We start from the raw sequence: 24,678 nt of genomic DNA, 5'->3' as shown, positions 1-24,678 counted from the left end.
ATAGTAGAGTGGTACCTCTACTTACAAAATTAATTGGTTCTGGAAGAAAGTTCTTAAGTAGAAAATTTTGTAAGTAGGGATGCATTTTCCATGTAAATGCCCTAATCCGTTCCAAGCCTCCCAAATTTCAGACATAAATGTTTTATAAAGCATAAAATGCATCAAAACATGTAACAAATACATGTTACAATTAGATTATTGCACAATAAATGAGAGTTGTGCATAATGTAAATAACAAAGAATAGAGTAAAGAATAAAAATGATGGTCATTTACCTTTATAACTGCTGTCCTCATCTTTTTTTGCCCTCTGGTTCATGTTCTCCTCTCTCAGAAGTGTTTTTTTTGGTTTGTTTGTTTTTGGGGGGATTTTTGCCTGGTGTTTTGTAAAGAACTGATCCATGGATGTTTTGTTTTTTATTTTTTGTTTTTTAAATCCTTCGGAAATGTCCAAGGCAAACATCATCTTAGTGAGCAAACGCCCGACTGGTGAACACTTTTTCTGGGCGATTCTTTTAAACAAATTCTGAAACTTCATGGAAACTTCCGGTATGGCGAGGCATCTTTTTCAAAAAAAAGGCCCGTCTTGTTGAAATTAAAAACTTACTGTGCCTTCATCAATCACTAATTGTTTGAATTTCTGCACAAATTCGTTGGCCGTTAGTTCATACATTTACGAAAAACTATCGGAACACCTCATGGGCCGCGGGATGCATGATCAGGGCGCTGTATAGACACCGATCAAGTATACGTTCATACCTATGGTAGAGGTTCCTCTTAGCCAATGGGATGCCAGAAACATGCACAAACACCGATCTAGTATACGCTCATAGATACCTATGGTAGAGGTTCCTCTTAGCCAATGGGATGCCAGAACGATGCACAAACACCGATCTAGTATTTCCGCTCGTAGATACCTATGGTAGGAAATAGCCATAGCCATGATGAGCCATGGCACTACAATCTATATACAAAACAGAAAGCGCCGTGGCAGATACACGTGAAAAAATACTAACTTATCAAATCAAAACAAGACTATACTAAAACGCGAGACTAAGATTCAGGAACAAAAGGTTTAGAGAACGTCTTGAGCAAGGGCTGCATGCAAGAAATAATCCGACACTGATCCGTCGCGCCGGGAGTCATTTTAAAGACCTCTTGATTGCGGGAATACGCCTCAGGTGTGGCGCAGGTGGACACGCCCCCTTCACTTGTCCACTGGAAAAACACCAGACACACAGACTGAGAGCAGGATTATGAGAGTTATTATTCTTTTCCGCAAACAATCACATTTTTGAGACACTAAACATGATCGAAAACTCACCAAACTTTACACGCAGATCGGGCCTGGCGAAAAATTTTATATTTTAAAGTCGCCATACATGATGACAGAAAAATGGCTCTGTAGCGCCACCTACATAGGTTAGACGGATCCCTGTCCCGCTATGATTGTTCTACGGCTATGAAAATTGCGTGGCACCTGTAGCACATCCAGATGAACAAAAACCTCTTTGATATGTGTACCCTAAAATAGACAGGAAGTGAGGTTGGAGTATTTAAATGTCCAATTTTGGCCCATTTTTGCACATTTACAGGGGTCATACTTTAGCCCGCTTCTCCTACACGGTTAACCCGATTGACTTCAAACTTGGGATGTACCATCTCAACACCTGGGACAACATCATGGTAAAAAAATCTAAAGTTTTTGACGTACTATATGACGGCGGTGAGGCATCAAATTTAGAGTTTCAAAACTCTTACTAGACGTAGCATTGCCAGTTGTACGTTTAATCGAGAGCTACGAAAATTGGTAAACATATGTAACAGACTACGACCTTCAAAAAAGTCTGTTGGTGCCATATGCTAAACCCAACAGGAAGTCCGCCAGAGGCGGGGCATCAAATTTTGCGTTTCAAAACTCTTACTTAATGAAGCATTCCTGGTTGTACGTTTCACCTCGAGTTACCAAAATTTGCAGAGATATGTAACAGCCCTCAAGGTACAAAAAAACTCTTTTCCTAACTTCTCCTAACAGGAAGTCCGCCATTTTGATTTACTTTCCGCCATTTTTTTGGCCATTTCATAGGGGTCTTTTAACGAACTCCTCCTACAGAGTTGATTCAATCATCTTCAAACTTGGTGTGATTCATCTTAAGATGTTGAAGATGAAAAGTTATTGAAAGCTTTTTATTTCGTTGCACGCTGTTGCCATGGCATGCACTTTTTGCAAAAGAAAAAAAAAATCCTTCTTAATGAAGAATTCCCAGTTGTACAAAGCAGCTAGAGCTACAAAAATTTGGAGGCATATGTAACAGCCCACGATGTACAAAAAGGTCTTTGGGTGTCATGTGCTAAACCCAACAGGAAGTCCCCCAGGGGCCGGGCATCACATTTTGAGCTAAAAAACTCCTTACTCCATACTCCATACTTGACATGTATGTTTATAGTCAAGGCCTGAAGGTATCTCTTTGACAACATTCAGTTATATATGCAGCGCCATCTAGCCCTTGAAGCATAAAAAAAAAAAATCCAACTGACGGTATTTTTACAAAAATTGTAAACACGTTTCGTAATGAAAAAGGATATGCTTAATAACTCCCCGGTACATGCTGCAAAAAATCCCAAACTTGACATGTATGTTCATAATAAAGGACTGAAGGTATCTCTCTATTTACTGGTGTATTGTTATGTTGAATCCCCCACAGATTTCTTTCACATTCACTTCCCCCCTCGTTTCTTCACTATTATACTTATCTACTTGTTATCTCTCTCTTTATATAAATTATATAAATTGCCTAATTACTCTTTTGCTATCCTATAATATGTTAATATTAATAAGCAGCTCATATAGATGTATACATAGGACTGAGTCTACATTGCTTGTATGCAGAAATTAGTTCTGGTCTCCTGGAATGTGTGTTTCGCTCGCTCCCAGGCAAAAAGAATAAAAATTTTAGACCATCTCTTAAAATTTAAGGCAGATATTTGTCTCCTCCAAGAAACCCAGCTACAAAAATCAGAAGAAAAATTACTTAGCGATAGAAATTTTAGTCAAGTTTACTCTGCCTCCTATAATAGTAGACAAAGAGGTGTCTCTATACTTATACATAAGAATTTATCCTTTACTCTAAATAATATAGTAATAGATTTAGAGGGCCGATATATTATTATTCGGGTAACTATATTTAATAAAGTATATACAATTGGTAATTTATATGCCCCAAATAATGATGACCCGGATTTTTTCCACGAATTTTTCTCTCGGTTACTCGATTTAGCAACAAATTCTACTATTATTATTGGAGGTGATTTTAATACGGTCTTAAACCCATTAATAGATCGTTCTAATAATACGATATATACAAGGCGATTACGATCCGCTAAAGTAATAGATGAATATATGGAGAATTTTGGCCTCAGCGATGGCTGGAGACTTCAAAACCCAACTAAGAAGGAATTTACTTTCTTCTCTGCGGTGCACCGATCATTCTCAAGAATTGATTTTTTCCTTACAAATAATTCTATTGTTGATAAAACTGCTATAAAAATACATTCTATAATTATAAGTGATCATGCACCAGTGTCCCTCACTCTACAAATTGACTGCACCTTTAAACTACCCCCGATATGGCGTTTTAACATCTCACTACTGAAAGACGTAGAGTTTGATAAAATTCTAAGAAGGGAATGGGCAGATTTTTGGGAAATAAATGACTCTCCAAATATATCTCCATGTCTTCTCTGGGAAGCAGGGAAAGCGGTAATTAGAGGGAAAATTCTTTCATATTCAACTTATAAAAAGAAACAGGATCAAAAATTAGAAAAATACTTGGAAGATAAAATTAAACAACTAACGGATGAATATGCAACAAACCCAAATAATCAAATATGGACGGAACTACAAAATATAAAAATACAGTTAGATAACATGTTATCTAAAAAGACAGATTTTATAATACAACAGATGAGATATAATAATTTTGAACATAATAATAAATCAGGTAAATTTCTGGCAAATCAACTTCAACGGAATCGGGAAAAATCTCTTAAAGATATAAATGGTGAATGCACACAATCACCAGAAGAAATTAACCATATTTTCTATAACTATTATTGAAATCTATACTAAGAAATTAATAGACCTAACCCTGCATATATTGAGGTATTCCTTAATAGCTTAAATATACCTCAGTTATCTACTGAACATAAAGATACTCTAGATGCCCCGCTTACTATTGATGAGTTGTATAGTGCTTTAGACAGTATGCCTAATGGCAGAGCACCTGGTCCAGACGGTTATCCGGCTATTTTTTTTTAAACATTTCTGGTCAATGTTTGCTCCATTATTTCTAAGAGTAGTAACTGAAATTAAAAGTAAGGGTGATATACGTCAAGATGTGAATATAGCAGCAATTAAACTTTTATTAAAGCCAGAAAAAGACCCCACCCTCCCGTCAAGTTACCGACCGATATCACTAATTAATACCGATATTAAAATTATCGCTAAGGCCTTGGCATCTAGACTAGAGACAGTAATCTCAACAATTATTCATAGCGATCAAACAGGTTTTATTAAAGGTCGTCATTCTACTAATAATATTAGGAGGCTCTTTAACTTAATTAGTATGTCACAGCGGTATGATAAAAAGCGTTGTTATTTCGCTGGATGCAGAAAAAGCCTTCGATAAAGTTAACTGCTCTTTGCTGTCTTAAATAAATTCGGCTTCGGGGAGTCATTCATTCAATGGGTCTCCATATTATATGATTCTCCTAAAGCTACAGTTACTACTAATGGGATTACATCACAGAGTTTTACTCTACAAAGAGGTACAAGACAAGGGTGCCCAATGTCTCCTTTATTATTTGCTATATTTATTGAGCCACTTGCATTAGCTATACGTCAGGATAGATGGATCCAAGGAATCCACTCCGGGACAATAGAACATAAAATTAATATATATGCCGATGATATATTACTCTATTTAGAAGAACCTGCTATCTCGTTAAGGGAAGCATTTAACTGAATAACTAATTTCTCTCACTTATCAGATTACTCTATTAACTGGACAAAATCAACATTATTAACTATTACAGAAAATTCATGGAACCCTACAAGTCTGGATCCACACTACTCCTTTCCCACAGGTAATTTAAAATACTTAGGTGTTAAAATCTCACCTAAGTTAACTGAATTAACTTCTTTACATTTTTTACCATTATTGGATAGCATCCGTAGTGACCTGGAGCGCTGGAATAATCTTCCTATCTCTTTAATAGGACGGATAGCTACTATAAAAATGAAAGTTTTACCAAAGATAAATTATTTATTTTCAATGATTCCATTTAAACCTACGTCTAACTGGTTCCAATCGCTGGACTCTGCTATCATAAAATTCTATTGGAATAAAAAAAAAAAAGCTAAAATTAGTCTATCTACTCTTCAGGAAAGTAAATCTAAAGGAGGTTTAGAGGCACTAAACTTTATGTACTACTATATAGCTAATCAACTACAATATCTTGTGCTATGGACACAACCCAACAGAGATACTAACTGTTGGTTGGAATTGGAGCAGAAGGATTGTAATAATCTTAGACTCTCAGATTTACTCTTTATTACAAAATCGATAAAACAACATATTTGTTTTAAAAACCCAATGATAGCCGCCACCCTGACTGCCTGGTGGAAGGCATTATAAATGACTAACTCCCAATTGGCGCCCTGTGGACTCTCTCCCATTTGGCATAACCCCGACTTTCAACTTGATAATCATGTGTTCCATTTAAGCTTATGGGAGCAGAAAGGAATTAAACACCTTTATCATCTTTTCTCAGATAATAAGTTTATATCGTATACAAGTTTGGTCCAAAAATATGAAATAAAAAGCGGAAATTTCTTACATTATCTGCAAGTTAAAAATATGGTTAAGAAACAAATCCCAACACTTCAGGATACGCTCCAACTGCCTGTCTTACCTAAAGATATTATAAAGCTTTCTCCAACAACAACAAAAAAATATTAATATTGATCCATTTATAAGGCGCACTGGACTATAAGGCGCAGGGTCAGCTTTTGAAAAAATTGAAGGCTTTTAGGTGCGCTTTATAGTGCGGAAAATACGGTAACTTGTTTCCAAGCAGTGTCTGTAACATGGTAGTAGAACGGCTCCATCATAGCAGTTTCATTGTTTTTATTCATCCTTCTCCTATTCACTGAAACCATTGAAGTCGTTCCGTTTCAGAGTTGAAAAGCCTCAGAAATGTCTGCATCGAGTTAGAGGCAGGTCAAATGTCAAAGACATATTTATAATATTGCCACTGATAATCGCTTGCCCCCGTGGCTCGAGGAAACAGCCAATAATAACAATAATACATTTTGTTGTATAGCGCTTTTCAAAAGACTCAGACACTTTACAAAAATAAAACTGATAAAAACTGGATTCAACAGAAAAATATAAGTAGGGCTTCTAAATATGTACAACTAAAAGAAACACCTCAACAATACATCATGTAGAATAAACTCAGAAGAAACAAGACAAAGGACAATGATCCGAGATTAAAAGCAGTTCTAAAAAGGTGGGTTTTGAGGTGGGATTTGAAAGAGCGTATGTCAGTACAGTCTCGGATGTGACGGAAGCAGGAACGAGCGTGAAACCAACCCAATCAGGAGTGTGCGTTCGCACAGCAATATCCGTGGCAACCCCCCAAAACCCACCCCCAATATATTAGCTACACCATCACATTGCCCGCAGGGGTCAAAGCTCATGGAAAAAGTAGCGGCTTATAGTCCGGAAAGTACGGTATAAGAAAAAAGATTGAATAATGCCTGTGTTTTTGGTTGATCGCGTCTATAATGACCATTTTTGTACATTGTTTTTGACAGGCAGGTTCTGGACAGCCGCTATGGCTTGAAGAGATGGCAGATTGGAGAAGTTGCATCAAAAATTGGACAGCTTTACTACCACTACTAGTGAGTCATACAAATATTTACTGTAAGTCTGTAGCAGTGCAACCATCCAGAAACAACTCCTCCTTGGGGCATGTCAATCAGGAGAGTGGCCTCACGAATATTCCTTCAGCAGTCTAAATGTGCTTATTAGGGCCTGAGCAGTGGTGGCAGTGCCGCTGCGAGGCCTTATTGTTTCGGAAGGAATTCTTCTTCTTATTAGGGCCCGAGCAGCGACTGCTGCGAGGTCCCTATTGTTCCTGCAGGAATTCTTATTATTAGGGCCCGAGCAGCGACCGCTGCGTTTATAGACCCCTTCAAAGTTTGTAAACCACGTGACGCAATTTAAAGGGCGGGGCTTAGCTGGAGGCAAAAACACCTCAGTGGCATGTGGTTCTAACACCGGTCAGCATATTTTCACGGAAAGTTCACATCGGAAAGGACTCGGAAAACGGACATTTGAGTTAATATGCGAGAAAACTGACTCCCCACGACCGTGAATGTTACTTTAAAAAGTTAACTCTGATTAACTCATTAGATGTCTACAACTAACTACGTCTTGAATGGACATGTTCTAAATTTAGAATAGAACAACTTGAGGGACAGAAGACGAGGCTATACGAGACATGTACCTTTTCTACAAAAATTTTGCCAAGAAATTATCGGAACCATTGTGGGGGCTTTCGCCTCGACAAAACTGAAACATACAGCTAACGTTTGGTTAGGTAGCGGTTAGCATTCGCGCATGTAGCATATAAACACAGACTTTTTGTAAGTCCGTGCATGTAAAAAGAATCCCACAAATAATGACTAATTTAAGTAATTTCAATCACAACTAATTCTAGCCCATATCATTGTCCAGGCTGAAGCTGATAGTTTAATCTTACCTGATATGAAGTGTGCGCTGCAAACACGAGCATTGTTGATGATCGCCTCAGTCCAGTCCTTTCGCCTAATCACGTTTAACCACAGCCATCTGCGATTACTTGACTGGCAGAGGCTGGGATGCGATAGAATTTCAAGTTTTTGTTGGTGCTTTTACGGTTCTGGCAACCAAAAACACAACAAGACGACATTTTCAACAGACAACCAGCGTTGTTTACTTCTAGCTGCACTTCCGTTGCCTGCAGCGGCAAGTTGTTTTTGCCTCCGGTAAACACCGTGACGTCATCGTGACGTAGGCCACAAAGGGGTCCATTCATAACCAAAACAGTTTGCCGCCGAATGCATTAACATCGAATGTGCTCCCTCATGGAGGTCTTTTCCTCTCCTTTGACTCGCGAGTTGCAACTAGGGATGGGTGGATCGATACCAAATATTGATATTTCGATCCAACGTGTTCACTATTAAGTATTGATACAAAAGCTAAAGTATTAATATTTGCAGTTCATTTATTATATTTTCTTTGTCTCTATTTTTTTGGGTATATTATTGTGCAATGTGCATACTTACAAGGGATGTAACGATATCCAAACGTCAAGATACGATATCACGATACTTCTTTAAATTTTTTACCATTATTGGATAGTATCCGTAGTGATCTGGAGCGCTGGAATAATCTTCCGATCTCTTTAATAGGACGGATAGCTACTATAAAAATGAAAGTTTTACCAAAGATTAATTATTTATTTTCAATGATTCCATTTAAACCTACGTCTAACTGGTTCCAATCGCTGGACTCTGCTCTCATAAAATTCTATTGGAATAAAAAAAAAGCCAAAATTAGTCTATCTACTCTTCAGGAAAGTAAATCTAAAGGAGGTTTAGAGGCACCAAACTTTATGTACTATTATATAGCTTATCAACTACAATATCTTGTGCTATGGACACAACCCAACAGAGATACTAACTGTTGGTTGGAATTGGAGCAGAAGGATTGTAATAATCTTAGACTGTTAGATTTACTCTTTATTACAAAATCAATAAAACGACATAATTGTTTTAAAAACCCAATGATAGCCGCCACCCTGACTGCCTGGTGGAAGGCATTAGAAATTACAAACTCCCATTTGGCGCCCTGTGGGCTCTCTCCCATTTGGCATAACCACGACTTTCAACTTAATAATCAGTCGTTCCATTTAAGCTTATGGGAGCAGAAAGGAATTACACACCTTCATCATCTTTTCTCAGATAATAAGTTTATATCGTATACAAACTTGGTCCAGAAATATGAAATAAAAAATGGAAATTTCTTACATTATCTGCAAGTTAAAAATATGGTTAAGAAACAAATCCCAACACTTCAGGATACGCTCCAACTGCCTGTCTTAGCTAAAGATATTATAAAGCTTTCTCCAACAACAATAAAGAAAATATCAAAAATATATAAGTTATTTTTATACACAAATAAAACGTATTTACCGACTTTAAAATGGGAAAAAGACTTGTCTATAGTTCCGGAACCAGACTTTTGGACCCAAATCTGTGAAAATGTATTTAAAATGACCAAACAGACAAATTTGCAACTTATCCAATATAAGATACTTCGCGGTTGACGGTTTCTTTCTTTGGTGGTGGTCCTTATGCATGCCAGATCCGTCGCACCAGCATCTACTGAAACTCAACAGAAGTAGCCTCTCCCTCCCACAGCCCCTTGAATCAGTGGGTGCTGGTGTCTGTGGATCTCCATCCATCCATCCATTTTCTTGACCGCTTATTCCTCACAAGGGTCGCGGGGGTTGCTGGCGCCTATCTCAGCTGGCTCTGGGCAGTAGGCGGGGGGACACCCTGGACTGGTTCGCAATCGCAGGGCACACAGAGATGAACAACCATCCACACTCACAAGCACACCTAGGGACAATTCGGAGCGCCCAATTAACCTGCCATGCATGTCTTTGGAGTGTGGGAGGAGACCGGAGTACCCGGAGAAGACCCACGCGGGCACGGGGAGAACATGCAAACTCCACCCAGGAAGGTCCGAGCCTGGACTCGAACCGGAGACCTCAGAACTGGGAAGCGGACGTGCTAACCACTCGACTACCGTGCCGCCTCTGTGGATCTCACTTTGCTTTATCTATCCTTCCCTCCTTCCTCTCTTTAGTTTTTCCTCTGGTCACTTGAGATCTCAATTTATTGGAAGTTTGAGGTTTCTGGGGTTGGCATAAGACTCTGGTTTTGTAACCACGCAGGAGGGGTTTTGTTGGTGCTGGATTTCACTTTGATGGATTGGATGTACTGGCTTCTATGGATCTCACTCTGCCTTATCGATCCTTCCCTCCTTCCTCTCTTTAGTTTTTCCTCTGGTCTCTTGATATCTCGCTAAATTTGCTGGAATTTAGAGGCTTCCGGGGTTGGCGTAAGACTTTGATTTTGTAATCATGGGGAAGGCAGGAAGTGTTTGGTTGGTGCTGGATTTCACTTTGATTTATCTTTCTTTTCTCTTTATTTTTTTCTGACCTTTTCTCTGGTCTCCTGACCATTTAAACCTCACGACTCTGGCAAGATTCTGAAGTACCTGGTTAAGGCGAAGGGTAATGGGATATTTATAAGGCTTTAGGTGAATTAATGAGTATAAATTTATACGTATTTGCACACACACGCACGCACGCAAACGCACACACGCAAACGCACGCACATACACAAAAAACAAAAACAAAAAAAAACAAAAAAGAGCAATGATGATAAGACGTTGAATCGGTAAGAGTACCGAATGAACAATTCTGAGCTCTTTAAAAAAAAAACAAAAAAAAAAACGATATCACGATATGAAGGTCATGATACGATAATTATCACGATATTGAGGAGGGGGGGGGGGGGGGGGGGGGGGTTGGCGATATTTAAAAAAGATCACTATATTGTTAAAAAAAATACATACTAAAAAAAAGCACAATATTGTGCTTTTGTACATAACAGCAATGCATATAAATCACCTACAATCTCTAATAACAATATTGAGGCACTGACTTGCTAATGCAAGCACACATTGATCGCTTCACAAGCAAATTAGGTTCCCCTTCATCTGACAATTAGAAGGCTAAAACATCCCAAATGAAAATTAAATTGCACTAACAAAATAGCCACTAGAGGGTAGTAGAACTGAACAAATGGAAATCAAACTGACTTGTTTTTAACAGATGTGTTCCTTTTAAATATTGTGAACATGACGACAACGATATTGTGGCAGTTTTAATATCACGATATCACGATATTGCCCATATCATTCCATCCCTAATACTGCCTACTTTTTCCTTCCGCCTTCTGCACGCACTCAAGCAGTGTATCAGCGGCAGCTCCCGCCCACTCTTACTTCGCAAACCTTCAAGCATGCTTTTCCTCCGTCTCTCTCACCAACACAAACAAACATTTGGAAGGTAGCATGGCCGCGGTATCGTCAGAACGACACACAGCTCATGACCATAGGTGAGGGTTGGAAAGTAGATCGACCGGTAAATCGAGAGCTTTGCCTTTTGGCTCAGATCTTTCTTCACCACGATTGACCGACACAGAGTCTGCATCACTGCAGACGCTGCACCGATCTGCCTGTCGATCTCTCGCTCCATCCTGCCCTCACTCATGAACAAGACACCTAGATACTTGAACTCCTCCACTTGGGGCAGGATCTCATCCCCGACCCGGAGAAGACATGCCACCCTTTTCCGACTGAGGACCATGGTCTCGGATTTGGAAGTGCTGATCTTCATCCCAACCGCTTCACACTTGGCTGCGAACCGCTCCAGTGAGAGTTGGAGATCCTGGCTGGATGAAGCCAACTACATCTGCTGGATGAAGCCAACTACATCTGCAAAAAGCAGAGATGAAATGCTGAGGCCACCAAACCGGACCCCCTCAATGCCTCGGCTGCACCTAGAAATTCTGTCCATAAAAATTATGAACAGAATCGGTGACAAAGGGCAACCTTGGCGGAGTCCAACCCTCACTGGAAACGAATCCGACTTAATGCTGGCAATGCGGACCAGACTCTGGCAACGGCCGTGCAGGGACAAAACAGCCCGTATCAGGGGGCCCAGTACCCCGTACTCCCGAAGCACCCCCCACAGGACTCCCCGAGGGACACGGTCGAACGCCTTCTCCAAATCCACAAAACACATGTGGACTGGTTGAGCGAACTCCCACGCACCCTCGAGGATCCTGCTGAGGGTGTAGAGCTGGTCCACTGTTCCATGGCCAGGACGAAAACCACACTGCTCCTGCTGAATCCGAGATTCGACTTCCCGATGGACCCTCCTCACCAGCACCCCTGAATAGACCTTACCAGGGAGGCTGAGGAGTGTGATCCTTCTATAGTTGGAACACACCCTCCGTGGCTGGGGAGAGGGAAGTCTGGGTTTCCCTCCTAAAGCTGCTTCCCCCATGACCCGACTTCAGATAAGCGGAAGAAGATGGATGGATGGATGAACAACGATATGTTCCAATTAGTCGACTAATCGCGACTACCGTTGGTGATTAGTCAAATAGCAAAATACTCATTATTTTTGTGGCAGCCCAACCAAGATGGGGTGAATTTTTGAAGCAAGTTGAAATATGAACGGTGTAAATTTTAGTATTATGTGGGAGCTGATTCATGGCAAAAAAAAAGTGAGAATAAAATGCTATAATAAGTACGAATAAAGAATCCCAATAACGTATGTAATACAATAATCATAACTTGTACAGTACATTGACTACAAATCCACTGTGGGAGTGCATCATGGTAAAATAATAAAGCTGACTACTTTTGAGTAGTGCCCAATGTTTTAAATTTTGCTCACAGGTGGTTTTTTTTTCTTTTTCTTTTTTTTTTTTTCCAAACTTTGACAGCCTACGTACATCCGAAACAAGTTACCTGAATGAGGCATTTTCTTTCTACTCAGCCATCCGACAGCGGTCCTACTATTATCAGGTCAACAGGGAGGACAGGTTTGTTGAAAATATGATTCCTTTCTCTGTTTAGAACATGACATGCACAGGTCTGTATCCTCATCTTCCTTTCTCCTTCAGCTTAAACCTATTCAGGTATTGTCACACTGAATCATCCCCTATCTTTTTCTGTCTGCATTTTTTGATCCAGCAGTTTTCCCTCATCAACAATATACCCTCCTAAGTATTGCCTTATTGATTGATTGATTGATTGATTGATTGATTGATTGATTGATTGATTGGATTTTATTGAGGATATTAACATCACAAATATAAAATAGAAGTTGTAGTTAAAATAGAGAAAAGAAAAATAAATCGTCAATAGTATCATAATTTACATGTTCAAAAAGAGTAGGAAGAAGTGCAAAAACTTATCTAGTCCTTCTCCCTAATACTTTTCTCATAATAATATACTTAAGTTGTTCTTACAAACATAAAAGTTAAACAATATAAAATAAACAAAACATGTTTATCATAAGTTCACAGATATATAAGTACAAGTTATAAGTCCTTATCCACTACATATACGCAAAACAGAGAGACCGAAAGTAAAGCCCTACATAAACTAGACTAAGTGCAATTTCTGGAGAAATTGCATGGGAATGCTGAAAGCGTATTGAGAGATAAATTATGAAATTATGACCTCCTGGTTACTGGTCAATGCGCTTTAACAACTGTGCCACCAAGCAGTACCAGACATCTGCTAATGATGATAAGTTATTCATATATATATATATATATATATATATATATATATATATATATATATATATATATATATATATATATATATATACACATATGGATAACGTAATTGAATCCACCTTTAATCCATCTATATGACAGACCTCATATGCCATATCTTTAAATCTTTTCCATTAATTTGTGATGATCTCTCATATCAAATGCTATTTTTTAAACATAAAAATCCCAACTGTAAATTCTTTATTATCTATACTTGTGGCTTTTTCATCCACAAGCTCCATTACTGCCATAGAGGTGGATCTCTTTTCTCTAAAACCAAATTGACTTGCAGTTAGCAGATTGTTTCTCAATAAACTTGTCAAGTCTATGTGAAAATTGTTTTTCTAGGATTTTTGAAAACTGTGGAAGTAATGATATTGGTCTGTAATTAGTAAATAGATGTTTCTCTCCAATTTTATAAATCAGGATAACTTTTGCAATTTTCATTTTAGTTGGGAAAATACCACTTTTAATGGATAAGTTACAGACATGAGTAAAAGGTTGCACGATATATTGTATAATACTTTTTATTAGCGCCATATCAATATTAAAACTGTAGATTTTTTATTTTTGAATAATTTAACGACATTTAAAATTTCAATATCATTTACTGCACTAAAGAACATGGTGGAGGAATTATTCTGAATAGATTTTGACATCCATAAATCACCTCTTCCTCTTTGCCTCATACCTGGTGGCTCCATTTCCAGCGTCCTTTTATTGATGTCCCTCCTCGAAACCTTCCAGTCAGCGTTATCTCTCTGAGCTCATTGCTAATCCTTTCTAAACCTCGTCACTCACAAAGAGAATCTCACTAGCTTCAACTTTGCCACTTACAAATTTTAACTCTGTTTTTTCTGGTCACTGTCTCTAAGCCATAAGAAAAGGCTGCTTACACTTGCCTTTCCTTTCACATTAGCTGGTTCTCTTGTGTCAGTGATAAATCCACTTGTACTTTTCCTCTGTCCATGTATTGTCTTTGTCATCACTATTCCACACTCCCTATTGCTCTGAACAATTGTTCTCAAGTTTAGTGGAACCTCAGGTTACTAATTGAATTTGTTCGGTGACCCCTTTTTTACTCCAAAGCATATGTACAGTAAACCAGTGGCGAGCGGTCCTAATAAGCTATTAATGCGGTGCATGCCCGGGATTTTCAAAATAAAATAATTGAAAATATTTCTGTCAGTGTCCTCTAAAATACAATATCGTAGTTATACTGTTTTGATCTTAAATTCCTGTATATTTTGTCCTGTTTTCCTCGCGGGGAGCGGAGAAATCGACAGTTTGTTTCGCGCATACACAATGAGAAATCAATTGTGTTAGTTGCGTGAACATTGTTTCTGTACGCGAGTCTTTTGAATAGCAAAAAAGCTGACAGTCAAGCTGCATGGCTGACAACGCGTATGCGCGTAACTGGCTTACTTGGCTTGTTCTGCAGTAACCAGTCACTGGTTCAGTTCAAGTTCATCGCCGGATCCCAATGAGTGTGCTCTTCCCGGAGAACTTTTGAGGAAAAGAATAATTCAAGTGGGCGTTCTATTCCTGAAGTAGTCATCACACAAACAGGGAAGAATTTTGTCCATCACTTTCAAGCCAGGACGTACGAGAAACATAAATGGCTCGCTGGCTTTCTAGAGGTGAGGTGAGGTTAGTTGAAATCGCTTGTGGCTCCGCTGAGTTTGTAAAGATTTGTACAAAACGCCACCAACAAATGTTGGGAGGTGTCACCCGTTTATTTCTTTCATCAACACGCCACTTCTTGGCAGTGGCCGATGCCAAAGCACAAATTACAATCGCTCTCGTTGCTAGCAGGAAAACGCACCACAACGCTACTCAACTGCACGTCGTGTCCCTCACCCGAGACCTGTGTTGCATTCAGTAAAAGTCTGACATAACAGTGCACAACATAAATGGCAACCCCAGAACACACAACACTTAGTTCGTTACAATATTAATTCAAGTGTGTGTGCGCATCAACCTGTGTCAGTCCTGAATATTTCCCCTTTAATTTTATACCTACACCTGGTATTACATAATAATTCAATAATATTTAATATTAAAATTAACAATAAAAATACCCCCAAATTTTTCATCTCGCGCCCTTCCGGGTGCTCGCATTTTTCTCAGTCCAGCATGCCCACTCGAAAAGGTCACCGCTCGCCACTGCTGTAAACCGAGGTAACGTTTCCTATTGAAATGAATGGTATTGCAGTTAATCCATTTCAGCCCTCAAAATAAGCATTTACATTTACCCTATTTTTAATTCACTTCCATTGACAAGTATACTTGTCAATGATGTTTTTTATGCTGTTTTTTTTTTTCAATGGGGCCTGATGGAGGACCATCTGATTCTGCTCCACTGTAAATTTGAAACTTGGAAACAACTTTACTGGTGCACAACCACCAGTAGATTACATATTTGCCACATTTTATATTAGACAAACACAGTTTGAGAATCTGTGGATTACATATTGTGTAACCTACATTTTGCTATTATTGATTATCAAAGAACGGAAAAAGGCGGAATGAGTCCATTCTGTCATTTGGCAGATTCAGTGTATACAGGTATATAATTACTGAACACAACATCATGTGTGTGAGTAAAAGCCAAAGACAAAAGCCAGCACCTCGTCCAGACTAAAGCTACGCTACGTGTATTTCTCGCAAGTTTCAGAGTTTATTTAAATTATATATTTTAAATTAAATTATATAAATTAGAGGTTGTTTTTTTTCCTCACAAATTTGACACTTTAAATTATCACAAATTTGCGAGTCTATTTGTCGTAAATTTTTGGGGGGGTTTTCCTCGCAAAATAGCCATTTTATAATGTTGCAAATATACAAGTTTTTTGTTTTGTGTGTGTATATATATATATATATATATATATATATATATATGTGTGTATACACAAACTGTATGTGGCCCTAATATGCCATCGTACAAATATACTAATTGATCACAAAACTCTTGTTTTTTTTTTTGAGTAAATGTATATGCACTGTAAAATATTTACTTTATGATATGATTACCCCCCCCCCCCCCCCCCCATAAAAAAATAAATAAAATCTGTTACGAGAAAAATACAACTTCAATTTTTAAATTGTCTGACTTACATAACACAGCGCTAGACTGATTTAAATCTTATATCACCGGCCGATTAGAATACTTCTCCATGGGAGGTTCCTTTTTACGCACTCAGCCCGTTACCTGTGGCGTCCCACAGGGATCTGTCCTCGGCCCCACTCTGTTTACCCTGTATCTTTTACCCCTTGGCCGTGTCATCAGCAAGCATGGTATCTCCTTCCATTGCTATGCTGATGACACGCAACTCTACCTCAAACTCAACCCATCCTCAGCATCACCAACTCCCTTATCCACTCTCACCACCTGCCTGGAGGAGATCAAGGTATGGATGACCATCAACTTCTTGCAGCTTAACAGTTTGAAAACCCAAATAATGCAAGTCGGCACCCCTCAACAGATAAGCACATCACCCAGAACCAGTATCACCTTCTACGGACAGGACATCTCACCCTCAACAGTCGTAACCAACCTCGGCGTAAGAATGGGCCCCCACCTGAACTTCGATGCTCATATTAACCATGTATACAAAACTTCATTCGTCCACCTCAGAAACATCTCCAAACTCTGCCCTACACTCACCCTTGCTGACTCCGAAAAACTCATCCATGCTTTCGTCTCCTCCCGGTTGGACTATTGCAACGCACTTCTCATCAGATCCCCCGGAAGAGCCTCAAAAAGCTTCAATTCATCCAAAACGGCATCGCCAGGATCCTGATGAGAGTGCAAAAGCATGAACATATCACACCCATCCTCAAATCTCTCCACTGGCTTCCAATCACTTACCGAACTGAGTAAAAGATCTCCCTGCTCGCCAATGCAATGCATGGCAACGCCCCTTCCTGCCTTAAAAAACTCCTCTGCCTTCAACCCTCTTCCCGCAACCTCCGTTCCACAAATACCTGTCTTCTCAAGCCGGCAAGAACTAAATTACATCCTATGGGAGACCCCAGAACTTTGGAATGCTCTACCAGTTCACTTAAGATTATCACAATCCATTGAAGCATTTAAGAAAGGACTCAAAACCCATCTTTTCAGTCAAGCTTTTCCATAATCACACTGACCAACATGCCTTTGTGTCTTATTTTACTGATTTTATTTTTATTTTTATTTTTAATTACTTCTCTCCTTGAAGCACTTTGAGATGCGAATGCATCTAAGGTGCACTATAAATTAAATCCATTATTGTGTGAAGGCTGGAGGCCTTCACACATATGTTATTCTACACCATTCCCGTTATTCTTATTCTTATTATTATTGTGTGAAGACTGGAGGCCTTCCCACATATGTTATTCTACACCATTCCCGTTATTCTTCTTATTATTATTATTGTGTGAAGGCTGGAGGCCTTCACACATATGTTATTCTACACCATTCCCGTTATTCTTATTGTGTGAAGGCTGGACGCCTTCACACATATGTTATTCTACATCATTCCCATTATTGTGTGAAGGCTGGAGGCCTTCACACATATGTTATTCTACACCATTCCCGTTATTGTGTGAAGGCTGGAGGCCTTCACACATATGTTATTCTACACCATTCCCGTTATTGTGTGAAGGCTGGAGGCCTTCACACATATGTTATTCTACACCATTCCCGTTATTCTTCTTCTTATTATTATTGTGTGAAGGCTGGAGGCCTTCACACATATGTTATTCTACACCATTCCCGTTATTCTTCTTATTATTATTATTGTGTGAAGGCTGGAGGCCTTCACACATATGTTATTCTACACCATTCCCGTTATTGTGTGAAGGCTGGAGGCCTTCACACATATGTTATTCTACACCATTTCCGTTATTCTTATTGTGTGAAGGCTGGAGGCCTTCACACATATGTTATTCTACACCATTCCCGTTATTCTTATTGTGTGAAGGCTGGAGGCCTTCACACATATGTTATTCTACACCATTCCCGTTATTCTTATTGTGTGAAGGCTGGAGGCCTTCACACATATGTTATTCTACACCATTTCCGTTATTCTTATTGTGTGAAGGCTGGAGGCCTTCACACATATGTTATTCTACACCATTCCCGTTATTCTTATTGTGTGAAGGCTGGAGGCCTTCACACATATGTTATTCTACACCATTCCCGTTATTCTTATTATTATTATTGTGTGAAGGCTGGAGGCCTTCACACATATGTTATTCTACACCATTCCCGTTATTCTTATTGTGTGAAGGCTGGAGGCCTTCACACATATGTTATTCTACACCATTCCCGTTATTCTTATTATTGTGTGAAGGCTGGAGGCCTTCACACATATGTTATTCTACACCATTCCCGTTATTCTTATTCTTATTATTATTATTCTTATATTTTATTCCTCGCACTTTTTTGTCCAGCTTCTACTTCCACATTTTTCACCCGATTCACTCCGTTCCAATTTCAAACGATTCCAAATATTCGTGCCTACATCGCTTCCATGTTTCTTATTCCCACGATTCACGTGTTACCCGCAATTCCCGATTTCGTACCCGATTTTTCCCCATGTATTCTTAATGGGAGATTCAAAATTTCACATTTCCTTCCACATTTTTCATCCGATTCACTTCGTTCCAAGTTCAATATGTTCCATCATGAGCTCTTCCAGCTTTTCAGTTCCAAAATTCACGCCTTACCCACAATTCACGATTTCGTACCCGAATTTTTCCCACATTCTACATTTTTCATTTACTTCCACATTATTCATCCAATTGACTTCGTTCCAACTTCAATATATTCCAGCAATTCAAGCCATGAGCTCTTCCAGCTTTTCAGTTCCAAAATTCACGCCTTACCCACAATTCACGATTTCGTACCCGAATATTTCCCACATTCTATACTTCACATTTACTTCCACATTATTCATCCGATTGACTTCGTTCCAACTTCAATATATTCCAGCAATTCAAGCCATGAGCTCTTCCAGCTTTTCAGTTCCAAAATTCATGCCTTACCCACAATTTCCGATTTCGTACCCGAATATTTCCCACATTCTACATTTCACATTTACTTCGACATTTTTCATCCGATTGACGTCGTTTCAACTTCAATATATTTCACCAATTCAAGCCATGAGCTCTTCCAGCTTTTCAGTTCCAAAATTCACGCCTTACCCACAATTCCCAAATTCGTACCCAAATATTTCCCACATTCTACATTTTCCATTTACTTCCACATTATTTATCCGATTGACTTCGTTCCAACTTCAATATATTCCACCATTTCACGTCATGAGCTCTTCCATCTTAGCACCTAACTTACAACACATGGCGGCCATTTTCCAAATTACCATGAATGGCGGCCATTTTAGATAAATGATTAGATATGCCCAGGATTCTCGCCAACCTGGACCCACAGGCCGGCGGCCATCTTGGCCAATGGTGTTTAGGGACGCCCAGGATTTCCGCCACGTCGTCCACCGGTGGCGGCGGCCATCTTGCCCAATTGATTCGGGACGCCTAGGATTTCCGCCACGTCGTCCACCGGTGGCGGCGGCCATCTTGGCCAATTGATTCGGGACGCCTAGGATTTCCGCCACGTCGTCCACCGGGGGCGGCGGCCATCTTGGCCAATTGATTAGGGACGCCTAGGATTTCCGCCATTTCGACCTAATTTCAATAGGAAGTGACCTAAAATCAACAGGAAGTGACCTGATTTTAACAGGAATTGACCCGATTTCAACAGGAAGTGACCTGATTTTAACAGGAAGTGACCTGATTTTAACAGGAAGTGACCTCATATCAACAGGAAGTGACCTCATATCAACAGGAAGTGACCCGATTTCAACAGGAAGTGACCTCATATCAACAGGAAGTGACCCGATTTCAACAGGAAGTGACCCGATTCCAACAGGAAGTGGCCTGAAATCAACAGGAAGTGACCTGATTTTAACAGGAAGTGACCTGATTTTAACAGGAAGTGACCTCATATCAACAGGAAGTGACCTCATATCAACAGGAAGTGACCTAAAATCAACAGGAAGTGACCTCATATCAACAGGAAGTGACCTAAAATCAACAGGAAGTGACCCAATTTCAACAGGAAGTGGCCTGAAATCAACAGGAAGTGAGCATGCTAGTGCTAAGTTAGCATGCTAATGCTAACTAATGCTTATGCTAGCTGAACATGCTAATGCTATTGCTAGCTTAGCATGTTAATGCTAATGTTAGCTCAGTATGCTAATGCTAAGTTAGCATGCTAATGCTAATGTTAGCTTAGCATGCCAATGCTAATGTTAGCTTAGCATGCTAATGCTAATGTTAGCTTAGCATGTTAATGCTAATGTTAGCATGTTAATGCTAATGTTATCATGCTAATGCTAATGTTAGCTTAGCATGCTAATGCTAATGTTAGCTTAGAATGCTAATGCTAATGCTCAGTTAGCATGCTAATGCTAATGTAAACTTAGCATGCTAATGCTAAGTTAGAATATTAATGCTAATGTTAGCTTAGCATGACAATATTAATGTTAACTTCGCATGCTAATGATAAATTAGCATACTAATGCTAATGTTAGCTTAGCATGCTAATGCTAGCTTAGTATACTCATGCAAATGTTACCTGGTTTCAACAGAGTGACTATTACTCCATTGCTTAAGTTTGCCACTCCTTACACCATTGCGACTCGATTCTACCCTCCTTACTTCATTGCTTACTTAATTCTTCTCACTTTACTCCATTGCTTTCCCGATTACTTGCTACTTCCTCCATTTCTTGATTTCTTCCTTGTTTTCTTGTTTCTTGCTGATTTAATTTTACTTTTGTGGTATTTGTCTTCCTTCAACTGCTTCTAGATTTCTGGATGAATTTAAACCATTCCAACTTCAGCATGTTAAGGTCATTCCATGTCATTCAGTATCATTCAACATCATTCAACACCATTCAATATCATTCAATATCTTTCAATATCATTCATCATCATTCAACATTATTCTAAATTATTCCATAGGTATTCATTCAGCACTCCAGCCTTCACACGCCATTTCCCCAGAAATGGCATTTCTAGTTATTATTATTATTATTCTTATTCTTATATTTTATTCCTCGCACTTTTTTGTCCAGCTTCTACTTCCACATTTTTCACCCGATTCACTCCGTTCCAATTTCAAACGATTCCAAATATTCACGCCTACAGCGCTTCCATTTTTCTTATTCCCACGATTCACGTGTTACCCGCAATTCCCGATTTCGTACCCGATTTTTCCCCATGTATTCTTAATGGGAGATTCAAAATTTCACATTTCCTTCCACATTTTTCATCCGATTCACTTCGTTCCAACTTCAAATATGTTCCATCATGAGCTCTTCCAGCTTTTCAGTTCCAAAATTCACGCCTTACCCACAATTCACGATTTCGTACCCGAATATTTCCCACATTCTACATTTCACATTTACTTCCACATTATTCATCCGATTGACTTCATGCCAACTTCAATATATTCCAGCAATCCAAGCCATGAGCTCTTCCAGCTTTTCAGTTCCAAAATTCACGCCTTACCCACAATTCACGATTTCGTACCCGAATATTTCCCACATTCTACATTTTTCATTTACTTCCACATTATTCATCCAATTGACTTCGTTCCAACTTCAATATATTCCAGCAATTCAAGCCATGAGCTCTTCCAGCTTTTCAGTTCCAAAATTCACGCCTTACCCACAATTCCCGATTTCGTACCCGCACATTACCCACATTCTACATTTTCCATTTACTTACACATTATTCATCCGATTGACGTCGTTCCAGCTTCAATATATTCCAGCATTTCAAGCCATTAGCTCTTCCAGCTTTTCAGTTCCAAAATTCACGCCTTGCCCACAATTCCCGATTTCGTACCCGAATATTTCCCACATTCTACATTTTCCATTTACTTACACATTATTCATCCGATTGACGTTGTTCCAGCTTCAATATATTCCAGCAATTCAAGCCATGAGCTCTTCCAGCTTTTCAGTTCCAAAATTCATGCCTTACCCACAATTCCCGATTTCGTACCCGAATATTTCCCACATTATACATTTCACATTTACTTCGACATTTTTCATCCGATTGACGTCGTTTCAACTTCAATCTATTCCACCAATTCAAGCCATGAGCTCTTCCTGCTTTTCAGTTCCAAAATTCACGCCTTACCCACAATTCCCAATTTCGTGCCCAAATATTTCCCACATTCTACATTTTCCATTTACTTCCACATTATTTATCCGATTGACTTCGTTCTAACTTCAATATATTCCAGCAATTCAAGCCATGAGCTCTTCCAGCTTTTCAGTTCCAAAATTCATGCCTTACCCACAATTCCCGATTTCGTACCCGAATATTTCCCACATTCTACATTTCACATTTACTTCGACATTTTTTATCCGATTGACGTTGTTTCAACTTCAATATATTCCACCAATTCAAGCCATGAGCTCTTCCAGCTTTTCAGTTCCAAAATTCCCGCCTTACCCACAATTCCCAATTTCGTACCCAAATATTTCCCACATTCTACATTTTCCATTTACTTCCACATTATTTATCCGATTGACTTCGTTCCAACTTCAATATATTCCACCATTTCACGTCATGAGCTCTTCCATCTTACCACCTAACTTACCACGTATGGCGGCCATTTTCCAATTTACCATGCACGGCGGCCATTTTAGACAAATGATATGCCCAGGTTTCTCGCCAACCTGGCCTCCCAAGGCGGTGGCCATTTTGGCCAATTGATTAGGTATGCGTGTGATTCTTGCCAGGATATTCCCCGACCTGAACAGGAAGTGACCAATATCAACAGGAAGTGACCTCATATCAACAGGAAGTGACCTAAAATCAACAGGAAGTGACCTGATTTTAACAGGAAATGACCCGATTTCAACAGGAAGTGACCTGATTTTAACAGGAAGTGACCTCATATCAACAGGAAGTGACTTAAAATCAACAGGAAGTGACCCGATTTCAACAGGAAGTGACTTAATTTCAACAGGAAGTGGCCTAAAATCAACAGGAAGTGACCTGTTTTTAACAGGAAGTGACCCGATTTCAACAGGAAGTGACCCAATTTTGACAGGAAGTGACCTGATATCAACAGGAAGTGACCCAATTTCAACAGGAAGTGACCCAATTTTGACAGGAAGTGACCTGATATCAACAGGAAGTGACCCAATTTCAACAGGAAGTGACCCGATTTCAACAGGAAGTGGCCTGAAATCAACAGGAAGTGAGCATGCTAGTGCTAAGTTAGCATGCTAATGCTAGCTAATGCTAATGCTAGCTGAACATGCTAATGCTATTGCTAGCTTAGCATGCTAATGCTAATGTTAGCTCAGCATGCTAATGCTAATGCTAGCTTAGCATGTGAATGCTAATGTTAGCTTAGCATGCTAATGCTAATGTTAGCTTAGCATGCTAATGCTAAGTTAGCATGCTAATGCTAATGTTAGCTTAGCATGTTAATGCTAAGTTAACATGCTAATGCTAATGTTAGCTTAGCATGCTAATGCTAAGTTAGCATGCTAATGTTAATGCTAAGTTAGCATGCTAATGCTAATGTTAGCATGCTAATGCTAATGTTAGCATGCTAATGCTAATGTTAACTTAGCATGCTAATGCTAATGTTAGCATGCTAATGCTAATGTTAGCTTAGAATGCTAATGCTATTGTTAGCATGCTAATGCTAATGTTAGCTTAGCATGCTAATGCTAAGTTAGCATATTAATGCAAATGTTAACTTAGCATGCTAATGCTAGCTTAGTATACTAATGCAAATGTGACCTGATTTCAACAGAGTGACTATTACTCCATTGCTTAAGTTTGCCACTCCTTACACCATTGCGACTCGATTCTACCCTCCTTACTTCATTGCTTACTTAATTCTTCTCACTTTACTCCATTGCTTACCCGATTACTTGCTACTTCCTCCATTTCTTACTTGATTCCTTCCTTGTTTTCATGTTTCTTGCTGATTTATTTTTACTTTTGTGGTATTTATCTTCCTTCAACTGCTTCTAGATTTCTGGATGAATTTAAACCATTCCAACTTCAGCATGTTAAGCTCATTCCATGTCATTCAGTAT

General features: G+C 39.2%; 1 protein-coding gene across 2 annotated transcripts in view; it reads left to right on the top strand.

The window, feature by feature from the left end:
- The window catches only part of scai (suppressor of cancer cell invasion), an 836,016-nt gene that overhangs the window by 362,351 nt on the left and 448,987 nt on the right, over window positions 1–24,678 (top strand). Inside the window, exons 4-5 of one of the 2 annotated variants that reach the window (XM_077497222.1) lie at window positions 6,879–6,965; window positions 12,699–12,797. In XM_077497222.1, coding sequence (XP_077353348.1) covers window positions 6,879–6,965; window positions 12,699–12,797 — 186 coding nt within the window. The remainder of the gene's footprint in view (window positions 1–6,878; window positions 6,966–12,698; window positions 12,798–24,678) is intronic. The other variant, XM_077497223.1, reaches the window with a different exon arrangement.

This window comes from Festucalex cinctus, chromosome 15 (genome assembly GCF_051991245.1).
Source record: "Festucalex cinctus isolate MCC-2025b chromosome 15, RoL_Fcin_1.0, whole genome shotgun sequence".
Taxonomy (NCBI): domain Eukaryota; kingdom Metazoa; phylum Chordata; class Actinopteri; order Syngnathiformes; family Syngnathidae; genus Festucalex; species Festucalex cinctus.
This window is presented reverse-complemented; position numbering and strand designations above follow the sequence as displayed.